The sequence below is a fragment of the Gordionus sp. m RMFG-2023 genome, chromosome 4 (genome assembly GCF_954871325.1).
Source record: "Gordionus sp. m RMFG-2023 chromosome 4, tfGorSpeb1-WG-v2, whole genome shotgun sequence".
NCBI lineage: Eukaryota > Metazoa > Nematomorpha > Gordioida > Chordodea > Parachordodidae > Gordionus > Gordionus sp. m RMFG-2023.
Window position 1 is genome coordinate 5,160,523 of NC_088778.1, and position 20,660 is coordinate 5,181,182.

Here is a 20,660-nt window from a genome sequence, read left to right on the forward strand (position 1 = left end):
TTTAAAAAAATAATAATAAAAAGTGACAAATTTTAAATCAACAAAAAGTCTATAATTAAAAAAAGAAATGAAGGTTTTTTTTTATTTTGAGGGAACTAGGTTAATTTTTGTAGAAATAATACTAATAAAATGATATATGTAAATTAGTTTTATCAATATAATAGATTATCATCATTACCAAAATGAAATGTAAAAACAAACTCACCGTTTTAAAATTTTGGCCTAATAACTCGAATTCAACTGGAACATGTTATAAATTGGTTCAACATGTGTTCTTATTGACATGTAAAATAGAAAATATTAGCTTAAACTTTAATTTTTTAAAAATATTATTATGATAGTGCGTGTAGCGCTAATAATATAAGCTGAATGCACTTTATTTATATACTTAATGTTTATTTCTTTAAAATGTATGTGTATTGTTATTTTTATGACAATAATATATTCTCGTTTGAAAATACATACTATGTTTATTCTAGTAGTATTTCAAAATTTATAGAATATTAACTGTAATATTATTTATTCAAATTTGTTTAAATTAATATTAATATGAACGAATCGAATATACAAGTACTAAGTATAATTAATAAATATTATGCGAATAAAAAACAAAAATAAAGAAATAAAAATATGTCCACAAGATGGGGTGCATATTGGAAAAAATTTAATTTGTATATTTTTTTATATATGAATATATTTTTTTGATATAAAATTACAAAAATTTAAAATTCATGTAAAAGTTTTTTATTGGTCACTTGTTAAGTTTGAATAAATCAATTATAACATTACATTAAACTAAAAATTAAATTTAAAAAATGTTAACAAACAATATATCTTTAAACATCTATCAATATATATAAAAGCCTTGTAATATATAAAAGCCTTGTAATATATAAAAGCCTTGTAATATATAAAAGCCTTGTAATATATATATAAGCCTTGTCACAAAATCATATCAAACTATTCATGTCCCACTTTACATATCACACTTTATAATATATATTCAAAAATCGTTAATTTTTATAAGTACCTATGGCCCAATCGCGCAAGAACTTCGCTTACAAATCTAGATGGATTATTGGACTTGGGTTCGAACCCCGGCAAATATTTTTTTTCTTAATCAACCTCCCCAAATGTGAGATTTGCTTCTTAAACCCTACAACATCCATCCCTTCAGAAACCACATTCTTCGCCATCAACAGAGAAGAGATGACACATCTTGGATCACCGATAGGGGGTGAAAAAGCAATCGAAACTTTTTTAAACAAATCCCTCGACAATTTATCTAATTAAACTCACTTTTTAATTACCTACCCGCTCATCAATCCTTTTTTTTAATCAAAAACTATTTTAATATACCCAAAATCCTCTATGCCCTGAGATCCTCACCGATCTTCAAATGCAGCCATTTGCTAGTTTCCCACGAAACCCAAATTAAGGATCTCCTAGAAAACATATTAAACCTTAAATTCTCCAATTCATCTTGGCTCCAGGCCACCCTTCCATGCAAGTCTGGTGGTATTGGTATTCGATCCCCCTTACAACTTTCCCTTTCAGCCTTTATCTCATCTCGTCTTGCTGCTCAATCTATTATCGACAATGGATCTACTCCTTCAGATACTGACCTCTCACAGGCCCTCACCTTGGCCAGGCTTGGGAAAATTTTTATAGGTTGGGCTGGGTTTGAAAAATATTTTTATAAATTATATTAGGCTGGGCTTGGGGAAAATTTTTCAAAAATATTATGAGCTAGAATGCTCGAGAATTTTTTTATTATTAACTATGAGTCATACATTGGCCGAAAAAAAAATTTTACAGGCCTGGGCTCGACCTGATCAAAAAACCTAGGCTCATGAAAATCTGATTTTGATTGTAATTTTAACATTATGATTATTTAAATATTTTATTTCAGTTCTCAACTACCAAAATTATTATATTCATTGGGCTTGGAAGAATTTTTCAAAATTATTATGGCTTTGTACTTTGCCTGGGAATTTCTTTAATATTAAATTTTAGGTATAAATGATTATTTAACAAATAATATTGGTATAATCAAGTCAAAGCTTTAAATTTAATTTTACTAAACCATAGTATTTACACTTAGTTTTAATGGATTAAACCTGGCCTGAAGGGGGGGGGGAGGGATTAAAAGAATAATAATTGGATATTATTTTCAAATAAGAGGTAACAACTATCATAAAGGTAAGAAAAAAATTCTCATTCCCCGTCATTTATGACGGGCTATCTTCTAGTTACTAAATAAATAATATGGATTTAAGATTGAGGCAAATTATATATTCCTATACTAGGAAGGTAAATATTATTTTAAGAAGAATAAATATTTCCAATACAATAACTATTTAAATCACAGCAAATAGAAAATAAATTGTTTATTTACCGAGATCCCAATGAATTGATTAAATAGTATTTTTATATATTTTTTTAAAATTCAGATTTAAATGATATAATATATTTTTCATAAAATATAATATACATTCATCCAAATTGATATTGATATTTTTGAAAAAAAAAATGCTGTGGTTTTTAACATTCAACATTATATTTTATCCAGGACTATACTCTTTTATCTCAAGTCAACCTAGTTATTCTTCCATTGAAAGGAAGAAAAACATACTCTTTGTTGTCGTAGATGATTTAGGTTAGATAAATGACATTATCTGTTTTTTTACAATCAAACTTGAGTTTATAGACTATGATTTGAATTTTTTTAAAAAAAGAATCATCTAGTAGGATTTTTAAAATTTTTGCTATTTCATATAATTTGAATTTGTATTTTGTAAATTATAAATATTTTAAAAGAGAAATTAAAAAAAAATTAGAGAATATTAAATGATTCATTTATATGATTTTTCAATTGATTATTTGATGTAATTTAAAACAATTTTAAAAACCCGGCCAGAAATTTGTAAAAAAAAATGAATATATTTTTATCATCCAGGTTTGTATACTTTTAAAATATGACTGGTTTTTTTTAGTCCCACCAATTTACAGACCGGCTTTGTGCCACCGGATGGGTCAAACCTCTAGGTCTCTGATTAATATTTTGTTGAAATATATAGAGCCTCCTGCAATCACCTTAAACCCCATTACTAGGACTATGATGTTTCACTAATGTTTGCTCCCTGAGTAGGTACACAGATATAAGTAGGAGGTGAATAGAGGAAAATTTGGGACTAAATTTTTTAATAGTCATTTACCAATTTTTTCTAACTTGCAGTGAAAATTGTCAATATTTATCTTTATTTTTTTTTCAGTAGCATTATTCTAAACTTATCTATTTTTTAGAGCCCAAAGAACTTATTTAATATGTTCTTCAAACCGTGTATATAATGATAAGAAAGCATAGGTTTGCTGCGATTTAAAACAAACAATCCAACATTAAATTCTAAAAGCTTAAACGATTGTAAAAATCTAGGATGCATTGTTTTTTCGGCGGCTAAACTAATGTCTCTTGCAGAAGCCTTAAAGATAAATTGAATTCCCAGAACAGCACAGGCAAAATCTGATAAGAAACTCGGAGCTTTCTAACAGGATGGATAGACTTTTAAATTTTGTACGGTTTCAATCAGTTTGACTTTTGTATCTAGGACTTCCTTATCACTTAAAAGCTACTAGATTCTTACATCTTTGATTTTTTATATTATAATAAAACAAATAGCTTCTTGATAGATTTTTTCCATTCATAAAAATGAGGCAATCACCTACAGGGTCTACATAACAAGATTTTCACTGGATGCTAACCCTCCTCAAAAACCTAACCACCCCCTAAAAAATTCCCGCCTAACCCTTTTAAATCTAGCAGAAATTTTTATTTGGAAAATAGTGTTTATGATTGCTTCTAAATGATAGATTTGGTTGATGATCAGCAATATTAATTTTTGCAGCAATATATTTTGTCCTATTTCATCTAAAAATTTAAGATAACCCACCAATAAAACTTATCCTAACCCCCCCCTTAAAAGCTCTTATCCCCTACCCCTCCCCCCTCATAATTGGATGTAAACTGTTCTTACTACCCCCCCCCCTTCCCATCTCTACCCCGCTCATGTAGACGCCGATCTCCGACGAAAAAAAAATTCCAAAAATTTAGAAAATTCTATTTTTCCTAATAGCCTTCCATAAATATTCTTTTAGGAAAAAAAACAACTGCTATGTAAAATTAGAAATATATTTGCATGGCTCTCTCTTTTTTAATTTAAATCTTGTTATCAAGGCCTAATTGGTAAAAACATCGTTCCTAAACGAATATAGATTTTTGTTACTTGTCCGAACAGTAAGTTGTACCTAAAAGGTGAATTATTCTTGAGCTATGATATTGCACTTCTTTTAATATCATTTTAAAATATATAATATAACAATGTAAAATTTTTAATTTTATGACCTCCCAGTGGAAGGATTTGTGGCTACGGTTAGGATTATATTAATAATGATAAGCTCTTGAATGGCCATTTTTTTTTTAATTTTTACTAAATTTCTTTATTTTACCTAAAACTAATATAACATGGATAAGTCTTAAGGGGACCAGGGTTAGTATATATATATTATATCAATATTATACAATGTATATTTATTATAAAATATTTTTGGCAGCAAATGCTAAAACTGAAAGAGTAATTTATTTAATAACTGAATTATCTCAAAAAAAAACAATTAGGTTGGAATGATGTAGGATGGAATAATCCGGATATGCCAACTCCCACTTTAAACTTGTTAGCGAACAATGGTATAATATTAAATCAGTCATACGCCTTGCCTCTATGCACACCGTAAAATATTACATGTTTTATTATTAACTGAATATAAATATAACCTTTAAAACCTATTTGTTCCATAGAGACATTATATATTTTCATTTATGACATTTATATATCAAAAACAGTTTTTTATTATCAATTTAAATGACTCCTTAACGATAATTATCTCACTTATCGAGGAATATTATCGATATTATAAGTGTAAAAGATATAATAGGGTTTGATTAAGTCGAGATCGTGCTTTATTTTTGGTTTTGTGCATGCTTTGAATTTTAAGATTATATTTACAAATTTTGAAATGTAAAGAACAACTTACCTACATTTCAAATCTTTTGTTCGGGAAAGAGCTTGTTAATCAAATGTAAATAATATATTTATTATTAATATTACTATATTTTTTTTTAAAATACTATTAATTTACAGGTCAAGGGCGGCGTTCATGACAGGATATTATCCTTATAAATTGGGATTACAAGTGATATATCTAATTTTGCTATATTATTATTTATTAATATTATTTGCAATTAGAGTGTAAATTTTCGAAAACATTAAGGACAAAGCTGAGTTGGGTTTTCGCCAGGTTTGGCAGAAATTTATCTTATAAAAAAAAAATTTGATTGTCAGATGCGAAGAATATTTATTAAATTTAAAAGATCATCTTCCCATTCCTTCCGATCAAATCTTCCATCCTCACCCGAAAACTTTATTCCCCTCATACGATTATAAAATTAACACTTTCCTCTCGAATCATGCATATGTTAAATTCATTTAGTAATTTTTCTGTAATAATCGAGATTAAATTTATAGGATTTTCTTAAATTACTACTCTCTACCCCCCCCCCTTCTTTACTATTTTTAACTTATATACACCCTTTTCATTTATTTTTAAATAAAACTTTTCCCCAAGACCCCAAGTCACTAGATTTTTAATACTATCTTTATGATTTTTTTGTAATATATCATAAACCGAGTTATAGCGAGGAAATTATTAATTCAATTCATACAAGTATAATTCTTAAAGGCGGGCTAGATGAGTTTAGGCCATCTTTTTACAATATCTTATCATACTCAAAAATTAGCCCACATAATTTTTATCATCATCATCATAGACTAGACATTCTCTTTACAATAATAATTTAAGCTACCAGATAGCCCGTAAAATAAATGATGTGTGAATTATACATTTTCCCTTCATTCGATAAAGCATGAATCAGAAATTTACCCTATTTTTGTGAAATGAATTAGAAATACCTGTATATTGGATGAGAGGTAATTCAAAAAATTTCCTATTTTGATAAAAATATGTAAGTGAAATTATATATTTAGTACTTTCAACTATATGCAAATTATTTGTAAATTATTTTGTAAAATTGTTTTAAAAATAATGAAAATATCTTTCAACTATATTTTCATTTGAACAATTTGAGTGATCTATGCTAAATAAGGGTTTAGTATTATGTTTTCTAAAAAAAATTTGTTATCCTACAAAAACCAAAGAAAATTATTGCGATATATATTTTTAAAAATAATGTGATTTACAAAAATGGTGTTACAAATAATTTGTTTGTAAATAGAAAGTATACAAAATATATAATTTCATTAACTCATTATCATAAAAACGAAAAATTTCCGAACTATCTCTCAACAAAATGTAGGCACACATTATATTCATATCTCAAGAAAATATGGGCAAATTTCCGCCGATACAACTGCCATCAAATAAAAGAAAAATTTATGATTTCCCCGTCATTCTGCTAGTTATTATTAATAACTATAAATAAAACAACTTTCAGTCAAATGTTATAGAACCACTTCAACCCAACGCAATCAGTCTAAAACGAACACTACTTCCATCGAGGTTAAAGCGATTGGGATATTCGACTTACATGGTTGGAAAGTATATTTGTTTTTTTTGTTATTATTAGCCCAAACCCAAATAACTTAACCATTCCTCTATTTTTAACCTAAACCTGAATTTTGCTAGAAAAATTAATATACTAGAATTTTAATGTTGAATCTGTTTGAAGTATCCGATAGAACGGGGGAAACCCCAAGAGTGGTCTACCTTAGATAAAGCCTCGCCATCGAAAATTACTAGTTCGAATGAATTAGGCTTCCATCATTTCTTTGAATGATGATGAAGACTTTATTTTGCTTTTTTTTAACGCCTAATATTTTAAAATATAATTTCTCAATATAATATGATTTATATTATGTCACCGACAATGTGCCTAATCAAGTAATATTTCAGCAGGTGATACGTAGAATTTCTCTATAAATATTTAGTAAATAAATTAAAAGTTCCTTTCTAGTTGTCTGAGATTTATAGGATGTGTTATTAAATAGATACTGTGAATGTATTTTTGGCAAAAAAAAACAAATCTTTTAAATTTTAAAAAGCTTTCAGCAAATTTATTTACTTCTTTTTGAAGGTTCTTTTGCCCATAGTCTAATTAAATAATTTTATTATAATTAGTTCCAACTTAACTTTTATTTTGGTAATTTTACGTTGGGCTTGTTTGTACTCTAAGATCTCACTTTATTAAACGGAGACAAAAATTACGTAACTCGATGTTTTATGTTACGAATAGTTTTTAAACATAACAATTTTTAGAATTATGAATAAAGGTTTATTGAAGTTAATTGGGTATGGGTAGTCTAATATTGCTATTAAATCGCGTCATTTTGATGTGGGTTAAATTGCAAATAAGGAATTTGGAATAAAATAATTAAGATTGGCGTGATGCTATCGTCGCGTCAAATATCATATTAAAAATAGCAATTAAGTTTACTATTCGTCAATTTAAACTGCGTAAATTTTTTTTCTTTTCAAACTCACTTATAAATCGCAAACGCTCAATTTTTAATTATTGTAAGAATCTATAAAAACATATGGTATACATTTTTATACTTTTTGAGGGCTAATAACTTTTTATAGACAAATTTATTTTTACACAAATTTTTAAATAAGTCTATTTTTTTTAAAGTTTTAAAAAACTAGTCAACAAGTTTGTCCTTAGAGTTACTCATTATAAGATTAAAAAACATTAATAAAATACGAATTATTCGTGTAGGATTTATTTATTCTATTAAAAACTTTAAAACTTTTCATGATAAATAGATGGCATTTGGGGTACTGCAATAAAAAGTTTGTCCCGAATTCTAGAGGGTTCGATTCATTTTTTGGGTATTACACAGGAGGCCAAGACCATTTTCGCCATAATGCGAGTATAAATCCATAAAAAAAAATTTATATTTTCTATTAAAAATTATATAAATAAAATACCTTCATAGATTATTGTTAATTTTTTATGTATAATCTATGATATTAATACAAACCTGGATTGAAATTTGATTCTTTAAAATGGAATAATAAAGTATATAAATATTGAAGTTTATCATTGAAAAATATATTAAAGAAATGTCTATGGCGTAACTACGGCTGATAATATAAAATACGCTTTCAATAAATCAACCTTGAGTCATGTTTGAATATTAATGTTATTTTTCATTTTCCCATTTAATCAACCTTTATACGTGCATCCGTTTAAGCTAATTTCTCATCTAATCCTCATTCTCCATCCATTGTGCTGTCACTAATTTAATCTTTCATTCTCATTTCATTATCTACCACTGGTCGCTCTCTCGGTCTTTTTCCCTCAACTTCCTCGAGGTGACAACTACTCGTCATGTTGAATGAGGCATAGTAGCAAATTTTGCTATCGGAAGTCTTTCTTGACATAAACCTCTTCGATTACCTTTTCCCACTGAGGAAATGATGATCCTATTCTTTCCCAGATCACAGGAAACCTTCAAAATCCCATTAGCCTTCTTTAAACATTGCCCACTCTATCGCCACACTGAGCAAGAAAACAGGATTTGCTGTAAAAAGTTTTATTCGTGTAGTATTAGTTTTTAAATGAGACAGATGAGCCTTAATTTAACTTTGAATGGTTCTTCCTAATATTACATGGAAGGTGTATTATCCTTATATATTCGTAATAGCTATAATAATATTTATCACATTTTATTTTAATCCTATAACCTCATACTAAAGCATTAATTTTTACTAGATGGTGTACTGGATAATGGTACTAGATTTAGCGGATACGATTTTCACGAAAATTACAAACCTTACCGTGAGGCCATCGGAGTTTATTCTTCAGTTTAGTATTTAAAAATAAATGTTAACCTCTTGAAGTTTTTTTGGACTATATATATTTTATATCAAAATGACAAATAAAAAAAATAGTTTGATAATTGTATTTATTAAAGTATAGTAATATGTTTAAAAAAATATTTTAGGAACTTTACACAAAAAAAACGATAGAAATAATAGAGAATCATGATAGCCTAAAACCCTTTTTCTTATATCTAGCGTTCCAAAATGTTCATTGTCCTTTACAGGTTAAATTATTATTAATTCAAGAATTATTTATTATATAATTGCATATGTTGAGTAAATCTATCTGACCCTGTCAGACAATAAATAGTATCATGGGCTAGCATATAATTTCATTAAAAAAATTAAACGGTGAAAAATATTCACTGGTCAGACCGCACATAATAGTTTATAGACCGGACTAAGTAAATAGACATAAAAATATAAAGACGATTTGTGACTGGGATTTTGTCTCTTCAGACATCTTCGGGGTGGTGTAAAATATTCCAGAAAATTGTATAACAAATGGCTTTTCTCTAATAAAGCATTGTAAACTGGAAATGAATTCAATTTCAATGATGTATATATGTTACAGTTAATATACAAACTAGGCTAGTAGCCAGCTAATTAGTTCGCAAACTAGCTAGTTGGTTTATAAACTAGAGTAAGACAGCTAATTTGCTAACGTAGCTATAGGAATAGCTTGTATACAAACTATCTGAGCTAGTATACAAACTAACTATCTATTACTAAGATATACTAACTATAGATCTGCAAATCCCGGACCGTAACTTGCCCCACCGTCCGACCCAAACGGGTTTTGAGTCCGGGTGAGACTATTTATTATTCGGGTCGGGCTTTTTGGGAATTAAAAATCACTAATATAGACTCTCCAGCTACTTAAGTTCTGATATTATCAAGTTACCAATCCCGCCTAAGAGAATATTTAATTCTTGCATACCCTAATATCTCGTATCTTTGTGCTCATCATGAGGCCCAAATTCAAATTCTCTACTCCATCAGGTAATCGACTTTTAAAAGTCTTCTTCCCAAGTCGACTCTTCTCCAACTTCATTTAGCTGTGGATTTATATTTTCCTTTACTGCTAGACTAGGGATTAAAGGGAAGATACACATATCTCTTATACGTGTCTTCATAAAGAGGTTAAACCTTATAACAAAGTTCTCAATATAAAAACATTTAAACGAATTACTTTCTGGCATAAATAAAAATAATAACAAGTCAAATAATTTTGTTGAAAAGAAGTGAAAACAGAAGGAAATATTTCACAACAAATTAAATTACTGTAAATGAGATTATTAATATTTGGGGAATAAAAACGAATAAATACACTTAATTAACCATTCGTGTTGTAATATTTAACCATATAACATGGCCCACACGAGAAATGGAAAATTTTAAAGTAGCACCCATAGTTATGTTAATTATTTTTTTAAATAGAAATTATCGATTTTGTATTGCATTTTTTAAGGAACTTTAACCGTAACAAGTACATTTAAAAGGTAACTTCAGCCTGTAATTAGCTCCATTTTTGTAAAAACTATTAGATTGTTCAATAAATGTGTATTAATTTTTTTTTTAAATTAACGTTTAAAAATAAATCATGTTTTAACAAAATACATAATTTATCATTGTTACAGATCTCAGGAAATTGTATGCCAAGCTGTCAATATATTATTGATCGACCAATAGCAGTAATTTTAAAAGGTGTTAGATTATTTCATAAATGATAAATATGCTATGTAATAAGTTGACTTTTGATGGAAACTCTTAAATGTCACTAGTTACCTTTTAAAAGTAAATTTTAAGAACACTAATTTAAAGAAGAAAAATTTATTGATCGATTTACCCCTAATTTTTAACAAATGAGCGTTGTTGAAATCATGGAGTTTAATTATGTTTCTGTTCCCTACCAACCAATATTATAATTTCATTGACTCTACGAAAGCGACTAGCTTCTTTCTCAGATAATATGGAGGATTTTCCACGAAAATAATAGAAATTTGAGATGTTCATCCGGATTGCTTGCAAATTCCAGCATTCCTCTATATGTGGCCCGATATCACTAACTCCCTTGGACAACAGGAACTAAAAAATTTATTTAATAGCCCCACTTTTTTGTTCTTTATGGACGATGATTAGAAAGTCTTTTCTCCGCGATTATGCTATAATTATGCAAATCTCATTCAATAATGCCAAATCTATACCGTATTTTGTTTTGATATAACTGTAAAATTTCTTTTCATGTTTACGAGTATTTATCACTGATTATAAATACATTTAGATAGATTTTAATCTTCGGACACCCTTAGCAAATCCTCTATACCTTTGAAATATGGAGCACATGATGCTTCAAATCATATGACATTTTCATATTAAATATTAAAAACTACAAATAATAGGCGTTCTTGAGATCTATTATCTTTTCCCACCTTCAAATCCCTTATCGCATCAACAAACAGGGTATATATTGCAAGAATGAATTGGGGGGGGGGGGGACTTGACGACACAAATGATAATTTCTTTATTGGTTTTTCTGTAATTTAATCCAAGATGAATTTTTGATTGCCTATTTTATTTAGAATATTCTGACAGCACCCGAATGGGAAATTCTAATTTTTTTTAAATGTCCATAAATGCTAATAGGGATAAGAGGTACTTTTAAATATCCGATGTATTTTTACGATATTTTTATGTTATGTTTATCCATTATACTAACCACCAATCTTTTCGTTCATCAATAAATGTTGTGAATAATTTGAAGCTCTGAATATAAATGAAAATTATATTCGCAAATGGCATAATCCTTATTACCTAGACTTTTTAAATAACTCTTTTGGTTGTATTTATTACGGTAGATATTATAAAATAAAAGGTTTGAACTTGTTAATAAATATATCATTTATAATTGTTCCAGATACCAGGAAATCGTATCGCGCCTAGCTGTCAACATATCGAAAATAAAAAGCGACGAGTATATTGCAGTAATTTTTAAAAAATATAAATTATATAATATTAAATATTATTAATAACTGAAAGCCTTAAGTATGGGGTAAAAAGTTGATGTTTACATAGGAAAATATGTAAATATAGATATAGGTATTGCGTCAAATATTTTTATACCGAGTAACTGTTCGTTCATAGTTATGGGTTATATGAGGCGTAAATTATTTTTAATTTGTATTCGCGCGTTCAAAGATTCATCCCTATATTTCGTGATACTGTGATTGCGCTGATAATTATTATCAGGCAAGCTCAGATACCGACATTTATATATATATGTTTCTCTTAATTTAGCATTCGGTCTTTTAGAGAATAACGAAAAAAAAATATAATTTATAACTATTTTTATATAAGTTGGGATTTAATTTATTTTTTTTTAATTTTAAAAATAATAACCTTTTAGGTATGTTAGTATACGTTGATTTGTCCATGAAGGAAATCGTGAAGGCATTAAAAAGGAATAATCTTTATCGGGATACATTAATAGTCTTTACATCAGATGTAACAGTTACATTTTTATGCATATATATTGATTATAAAATTGGTAGCTTCGATGTGTTTTTTTCAGTCAATATGTTATTTTTTTATCAATTTTAGATCAATTTATGCGTTTATTATTTTTATTTTTTTTAATTAGATTTTACCAGGAATATATCTCTGCATCTTTAAAATACCTACCCTAAAAATTTCAGACGTCATACAAAATTTATATTAAAGAATCCATGTATAAGTTAAAAAGGTATATCAAAATTTAAAAATCATAGTGTAGGTTTTCCTCCATAGAGGTCCATTTTTAAAAAATTACTCGATTAAGATTTTAGTAAGGAGTAATATTATGTATGCCTCGAGATTTGGCAATCAGAATTCTAAAACCTTTTTGCCATCTGTGAGCAAAAATCTCTAGACTCACAGAATATTATGTTGGCTAAGATCTTACATTGTGTCTTCTAACAACACTAGTTTTCTTCCTACACATGTAAACACATTTGTAATTAATATATTATTTATATACGTATATTTGAAACAGGAATCAATATCCATGTGAATTTTTTTTTTAAATGATAAGATTTTCAAGATTTTATGTTAAATTTAGATTAGTATTGTTAAAAAGTGCAGTGTAAGTCGATTTTTAAAGGACCGGATCAAGATTTTAGCTAAATTAATATAATTAATATAATGTAAGCTTGGAGAATTTGCTCACAGATGGCGGCTGAAAAGATTGGATCTCTATTTGACAATATTATTTTGGCTAAAATTTTATTCGGGACATTTATTAAAAATCGATACAAATAGCGCCTTTTAAAAACACTAATTTATATGATCAAATAAGGTAGTATCCAAATGATATAGTTAATCTTTATAAAATATATTTAAGGAATTTTTTTTATAAATTAATTAAGAAACTACTCTTTTTTTTCTGCTAGACAAAAACCATATAATCATTCGCCATTTTTTTCCGCACCGGAAACGTCTTAAAAATAAATATTTACGAGACCTTAAAAAGAATATTAATAATTAATTAATTATTATTGAAACGTTTTATTACGAAATATTTAGAATGGTGGTCAAGTGCTGCAAGGTGCTAGTAACTATCCGCTAAGAGGTAACAAAGGTACAATATGGGAAGGCGGAATACGAGTCGCGGGATTTATCCACGCCAAATTTCTTAAACTGAAAGAGGGATATGTTAGCAATAAGTTAAATTCTTTTTATAATCTCTATATAATTGTTTATTTTTTGTCTAATTTATTTTTCTTTTAAAATTTTAAAACTCATTATAGGTTAGGTTAATATTTCTAACCCTGGGATATGATAAGTTATCACTTTGGATAATTTTTAGTAAAATTTTAAGCTAAGCTTATAATATTCCAGCACTGGGAATTATAGGTCATCATTTATAATGTTTAGTTAATGTTATATGGGGTTCTTATAAATTATTAGTATATATCTAAAATTTTATTTTGTTTTTGCATTATTCTTAAATTATATACATATTTTCTTCTTAAAAAAATTCTTCAAAAAACAATTTCGATTTATAAAACAGATTAATTCATGCTGTTGATTGGTACCCAACTTTTGTAGAATTAGCCGGGGGTAGCAGAGAAAGTCCTCACTCCTATTGGAATTGGGGAGAATCTTCTAAAGGAGATGGCATAAGTCAATGGAACAGTATAATTGATAAAAATGCCCCGGCACCTAGAAATCATTTTTTGATCAATTTGATGTTACAAAATAGATATTTTGCTGGTATAAGGTAACAATAATACGTACATTTTTTTAAAAAATCTAAATTAATTTAATCATTTGTAATTCGTTAAAAATTTGTAAAGGTATAAAGATTTTAAACTCTTATTGGGTAATCCTGGAGATATGGATGGTTGGTATGATCGACCCAATACATCCAATAAAACAAGAGAAAGAAAGAATTCGCGAAGTAAAAAAAAACGATACAATTAAAATTATTTTTAACACACATTATTCTTTTTTTCTTAGATAAATCTGGAGGACGGATTGCATTTTTCCCGATCAAAAAACTTAAATGCCGATATAAACAAGGAACTTCAAAGTTAGACAAATGTAGGGAAGAAATGATAAGAAATAACACGAATATTTGGTATTTCAACATCAAGAGTAATCTTTTTTTTATTGCATTTTGTATATTTACTTGACAATTATTAATGCCATATTTGGTCGGTTACCCCCCATACGAAAATATTATTTTAGGCCTGATATATATATATATATATGGGTTTGGGGGGAGGTAATGCGAATATTTGTATCTTGTAACTAACTTATTGTTTACTTTCAATATCTTATACCTAAGATTCAATTTCTTGAAATTTTATTCAACACATTTCAAAAAGATATATATATGTATTAGTTAATAATGCGAATATGATTATTTATTTAAATATATTTGTTAAGTGGATTAAAAATTTCAAAAAGGAGATAGTACACACTATTTATGCAAGGCATTAAGGCATGAAGATCTGGGCTTGGAAGTATTTGAGTAGGAGAAAAATTAACGTAAGATCTAGAACGAATGGCAAAGAGTTGGGAAACATCCAATGCATAGTCGGGCATGCCACAGAGAGAATGCTTATCTTGGAAATGAACTGGGGAACTATTGAAAAGGGTGCTTATAAACTACGGGGAATAAAAATAAGCTTTACTTAATAGTATCAATGCAAATCGAAATAGGTAGGATACCTGAAGGTAAATAGTCAATCAACTGGAGTTACTGTCAAAATTAGATGGTATATTTACAAAATACGGAATACCTGAGGTATTAGTACAGGGCAATGGTTCAGCAGTTAGCAGTGCAACATTCAGGTTTTGTAGGAGTGAAATATACCGCTACTCCGAAATATTATCCCGCTCCAATGGACAAGAAGGAAGATATTTGGAGTTTGTAAAGAGTTAGATTAAAAAGAGAGTAATGGAAGATGGAGAATTTTGGTTGTATTCTGTATCACAATAAAAGTGGGCATCATGGGGTTAGGTTCCCGGCGAAGTCATTTATGGGAAGGAGAACCCGAGAAGTAAGGATAAAGAAGAATGTCCATGCCATATGGGAGAATCCTGTACATTATCTCCCCTTAATCCTGATCATTCTATATCAGATAAAATGGCCCATTAGAATCATTATTATTCTTAAATGTGGAAAAAAGAAATAGCAAAAGGATTATTAGCTGAAGAAGTTAGAACCACATAATTTTAAAAATATCGTAAATATTATGTATAAAGAAAATATCATCTTGCATTTAAAGAATTGTTACTCAGCAGGCATCATCATTGGGTTATCAATAGCTTCTTGTGAGACCCCATTCTCTACACAAAAGAGTTCTATCGAACACTAGAGAATCGACGAAACATCGACGTAAACAAATTTTAATATGATTTATGAAAAAAATTAACACAGAATTTAGCATTTAATTATATTATGTTAAAATTTTAAAGTGAAAATCGTAGAATATTATTTTGAATTCTTAAGCTAGTCCTATCTTTAAAAAAACAATAATTCATGGTAAATTGGTTAAAGCTCAATTCTAATAGGAAGATAGCTGTTTGTAACTCACGAAAATTTCTATTATAACAGCTGATTTATTTAAATTTCTATTCGTCTATTTATAATCACAGACCGGTTATTAAAACTGATCAATTTATTGAAAAACCTAACCCATATTTCTAAACCCTTTTAATTAACCCAAATACTCTCTAACCTAAAATTCTACTTCTTACTACAGATAGTTGATTATTTTTAAATATACCTCTTCCAATTGAAAAAAATTCAGTTGAACATTCTTTGAGTCGAGCTATTACCTTCAATTTTATATACATTTCCCAATTTTATATCATAACTACAGATATTTTGAGACTAGCTCTAATACCCACATTTTTTTTTAGTGAAGAGTAATTTGGTAACGATATAGGAAATTTTATTTGAATATTTTTCCATTTTAATTAAATATAATTAATTTTTACTATACTATATAAAGTGAATTGTTAAAGGATTTTAATATGTTATTTAATTTTTAAAAAATATCATCCAGAGGATCCTTATGAAGAAAACAATATGGTTAAAAGAGATGAAATATTCTTTAAGATGCTAGATCTGTTAGTGAGATATTCAAAATCTTATAAAAGACCGACTCATAAAAAAAAAGACCCTAAAGGAAGCCCTATTCACTTCGATGGATTTTTCAATTTTGGTTGGTGTGATGCATTTTAAATTTTTATTTTTGGAATATAATGATATTTGTGTTTTATTTATATCCATTAAGTAATAATATACATAATTTTGCAGGAATCATCACTTCCCTTCATTTTCTACATTATTACGATATTGTGCGTTTAAAAAATGTCGTTTTTTACACTATAAAAATTTGTTTTATAAATTATAATTCTAAAAAAAACTGTAGTAAACTATTTTTTTTATAGTTATTTTAATATAATTTCAATTTTTATTATATAATATTTTCTTATTTTTATACAACAAATTAGATTTTATTTAAAACATTTTACTTCAAATCCTTGATAATGTGAATGGTGTTTTCTTTATTTTATAACATGTATTCGCATTCATGCAACACGATTATTCGTAATGAATCATTATTCGATTTCGAAAATTAAATCCTTTTAAAAATATTACAAAAAATGAAGAAAAAAAAATGAAATATTTAAAATTTAAAAAAGTTATTTGTAGAAAAAATGAAATTTACAGAAAAATATAGTTCCGCGAGAATATTTTTGAATACTTACAAATAATTTCGAAAATTTTTGATATTTACAATTAATTTCAAAAAATTAAGAATAATTATGAATATTTCCTAATAATTTAGAATAATTCGATCTAAGAATGAGTAAAAAAAATATTTTTTCGATTCAAATTTGGAAAATAATTTTGTCATTTATATCATGATTCATTTTACTGTAAAAAAAAATATTTTTAAAATAAATAAAACCCTAAATTCACGTCTAAATATCTGATGTGCCTTTTTTGAAAAAAATTAATATCCAGAAATATTTGTTATTTCAGAGACCTGTAGAGGTATCATCAAAAATGAATCAAACATGTTTGAAACAAAATATAGAATATATGGAAATACGCTATGGACATTAGATAATTCTCGCATTTTTATGAATTTGAATTTCAAAAAATGACTATTAATTATAAAATGCCAAATGAAATATAGGATGATTTGAAAACACCTGTTAAATTCAATCTCTTTTTGAATTTTTTTTATAACCATATTTTTCATTGTGCGACAATAGATTATAGGATTTTAATCCCTTTTTGTTTTTCTTCATTTTTTGTATATACAATTTGAGGAGACTCCGAATCTGCAATATGTTTTATGAGACTCATCATGTTATCTGCCTGTTGCCTCCCCCCCCAAGGCTTTGTCAAGAGATATTAAATAACCAAGGCATCTTATTATTATTCCTATGATAGAACGGTTGCTATTCACATATCTTTCTGGGGTATTATAGATTTGGATATATTTTTGTTGTGGGAAAGTCTTCCATAATGAGCCATCATATGTGCACGTGACATGCACAATAATATCACGATTTATATTTCACCATTTATCTAAACCTTCAGATGTCCATTTCGAATTTGTGTGTAGACTCCCAAATAAAAGACACATTGATTTTAATACTGTAGACAATCTAATTTCTAAAAATTTTAATATTATCAATATTAGTTTTCTCATAAATATAATTAAAGGGTCTTTTATTATTATTACTATCTTTGAGGAATAAATAATGGTTAGGTTGGGGAGCTTCTAATTCTAGACATTTATCAATTATAAATTTGTCGATTATTCAATATTGATGTTTTAACTGGTACTGAACGAACATGGACAAAAAGTTGAAAAATCGGCTAGATAATTTGATTCATAAGAAAAGGGAGTAAGAGTGAAGCCTATTCGTCCAATTCTGTGAAATGTCCATAAAGGTCACTATTTTAGAGCTTTTCTTTATATCTTTAAACCTCGTCCTTTTTCTAATATGGTGTGTCCATTTATCATCTTCTATATTATGCCGTTCGCAATTATTGATTAAGCATTTGTATTTTTTGGGGGGAATATTTTGAAGTTAAAAAAATAATTTTATGATAAGAAAAGAAATCTCTTGGTGCTATGGATAGGTGTAATTTAACATTAAATGAAATAAAATTTTAAAAAATTTTAAGAAATAGTAGCTTCATACCCCCCCCCCTTCTTCCTCCTCACCCCGTTGTAGGGGCCACTGGTCGTGTTATTGATTAAAACATCTTTTTGATTTAAAAACCTACTTCCAATGGAAAGAAGGAGAATTCTGAAAAATCTTCATGGAGTTACATCGCTTTACTTTTTAGCAAAATAGATGTGTTTTATTGGAACATTTATGGTTTTTATAAATATCTCTTGTAAAATTTAAAACGTTTAAAAGTGAAAGTATCATCTTGGAAATTACCTTCTAGTGTTTTAAGCCAATATGTCTTCGTTTTATCCCTAAACCCTCCGTTAATATTGAAAATATACTTGAATCTAGTCGACATTGTCCACGGTTTATATAATATATTACTAGTATTTCTATTATTATTATCTTCAATCCATTTTTCCAAATATCTCCAATCATACATAAACATATAATCTATGCTGATCAAAAATATTCCAGCTATTCTAGCTAACTTTCCTGTCACGTGAACATCTTCCATAGACAAATAGGGTTGCGTAAAGTAGGCCTTATATAATTTGAACGCCGTTGGTGGCGTGAGTATTGTTGCCATTCCCATGCAAAATGGTTCAAAAAATTTACCAGAGTACTCCTTCTCCGTGGTATACCACTTCATTCTCTTTATCCTGACTATATTAGAATTTATAATCACGTTACACAGGATTAAGTCCCTAAGCTGACCTTCCATTTTGCCAAATAACTTTTGATGCTCCATGGAAAGTTTCTCATCCACATCCAACATGGTGAGGGAACTATTTTTCAGGCATTTGTAATCCAGTTCATCGACAACTGTTTTGTCTCTCACGGACACGCGATTTATGACCCAATCCGCGATTTCCTGTCCCTGTGACGACCTATTTTTGAGAACTGTCATAAATCGATTAAAAAACACACCGTGCTCCATGTAATCGTACTCGGTGAAAGTCTTCGATTTTGTTTGATTATGAATGTACGGTAAAAGTCTGCTACGTGGTTTTATGTGATCCACATTTTTTATCCAATACGATCCATAGGTTTCCTTAAAATTGTCCAACATACTGATGAGATGAAATATATCCACGTAAATATCGTCGTCTATTTTTAGTACAAATTCGGCGTGAGGGCAGTGGTAAGAAATCCATTTGAGGCCCATGGCCGTTTTATAAGTCATATTTTGATAAGAGTCGACAAAGGAAGCTTGTACAATATCGCCGTAAGTTTGGCTTTCGTTGACGAGTTGATTTTGTAAGTGCTCTATGGACGTTGTCCCGACTAAGAACACGACGTTTAAATTATAATTAAAATATTTTTTGATTGATCCCCAAGTTTCTCTTATTGATGCTCTGTGGTTGAAGTGATCCGGGGCAGTATGAACCACCGCCATTAAAAATATTGGTCGCGTGACCATCGTGTAATTAAGTCGATAATGTGATTCTTCGTAGCATGACATTTGCGGATTTATAAGGAAATCAAAATCTGCTGGCAAATCCAAAGTCCCATTTTTTTCGACGAAAACCCCGTTTATCATGGTGTAATCTGATTTCAGTTTTTTTATACAGTCATCATCGGTCATATCGTTTTCCTCGTGAATAATCTCGGAATGATTATTCCTAGAGGATTTCCAGTCCTTCTTTATAATGAATCGATTTATGTGTAAAAATATTTGAAAGATTACTATTATCGAAAAAAATAAAAAGGTATTTTTGTTCATCCAAATCATATGTTAACTGACTTTCTAATCTTATTAGCAAAGAAAAACAAGAAGTAATCAAAATAATTATGGATATATTTATAGCATTGCTTTTGTTTTTTTTATGATTATTTCCGAATTTATATAAAGAAGAAAAAGAAAAGAAAAATTGATCTTACTTTTTAAAAAAAAAGAAAATTAAATTAATTTGATTAAATATTATATATAATAAACATAAATTTTCTATTTCAAATTACCAAAGAAAGACAATAAAGTAGGTTACACTAACACTTTTAAACTATTC

The 20,660-nt window shown here is 28.1% G+C and overlaps 1 protein-coding gene across 1 annotated transcript; it reads left to right on the forward strand.

Annotated features, from left to right (window-relative positions):
* The first annotated feature begins 1,032 nt into the window (after positions 1 to 1,032).
* On the forward strand, positions 1,033 to 16,693 carry LOC135928542 (arylsulfatase B-like). Its single transcript, XM_065464998.1, has 16 exons — positions 1,033 to 1,088; positions 1,382 to 1,681; positions 2,595 to 2,659; positions 4,676 to 4,787; positions 5,199 to 5,250; positions 6,569 to 6,672; positions 7,897 to 8,003; positions 8,849 to 8,928; positions 9,081 to 9,182; positions 11,361 to 11,421; positions 12,365 to 12,462; positions 13,519 to 13,658; positions 14,006 to 14,215; positions 14,292 to 14,395; positions 14,455 to 14,592; positions 16,515 to 16,693. The coding sequence occupies exons 1-16, from the start codon at positions 1,033 to 1,035 to the stop codon at positions 16,691 to 16,693; spliced, it is 1,908 nt and encodes a 635-aa protein (XP_065321070.1).
* The last annotated feature ends 3,967 nt before the right edge of the window (positions 16,694 to 20,660 follow it).

Coding starts and splice junctions, on each gene's coding strand:
- LOC135928542 (XM_065464998.1), top strand. CDS start 1,033: ATGGCCCAATCGCGCAAGAACTTCGCTTACAAATCTAGATGGATTATT. Junction 6,673..7,896: donor TCGACTTACATGGTTGGAAA/GTATATTTGTTT, acceptor CATGATAAATAG/ATGGCATTTGGGGTACTGCA. Junction 13,659..14,005: donor GAGGGATATGTTAGCAATAA/GTTAAATTCTTT, acceptor TTTATAAAACAG/ATTAATTCATGCTGTTGATT.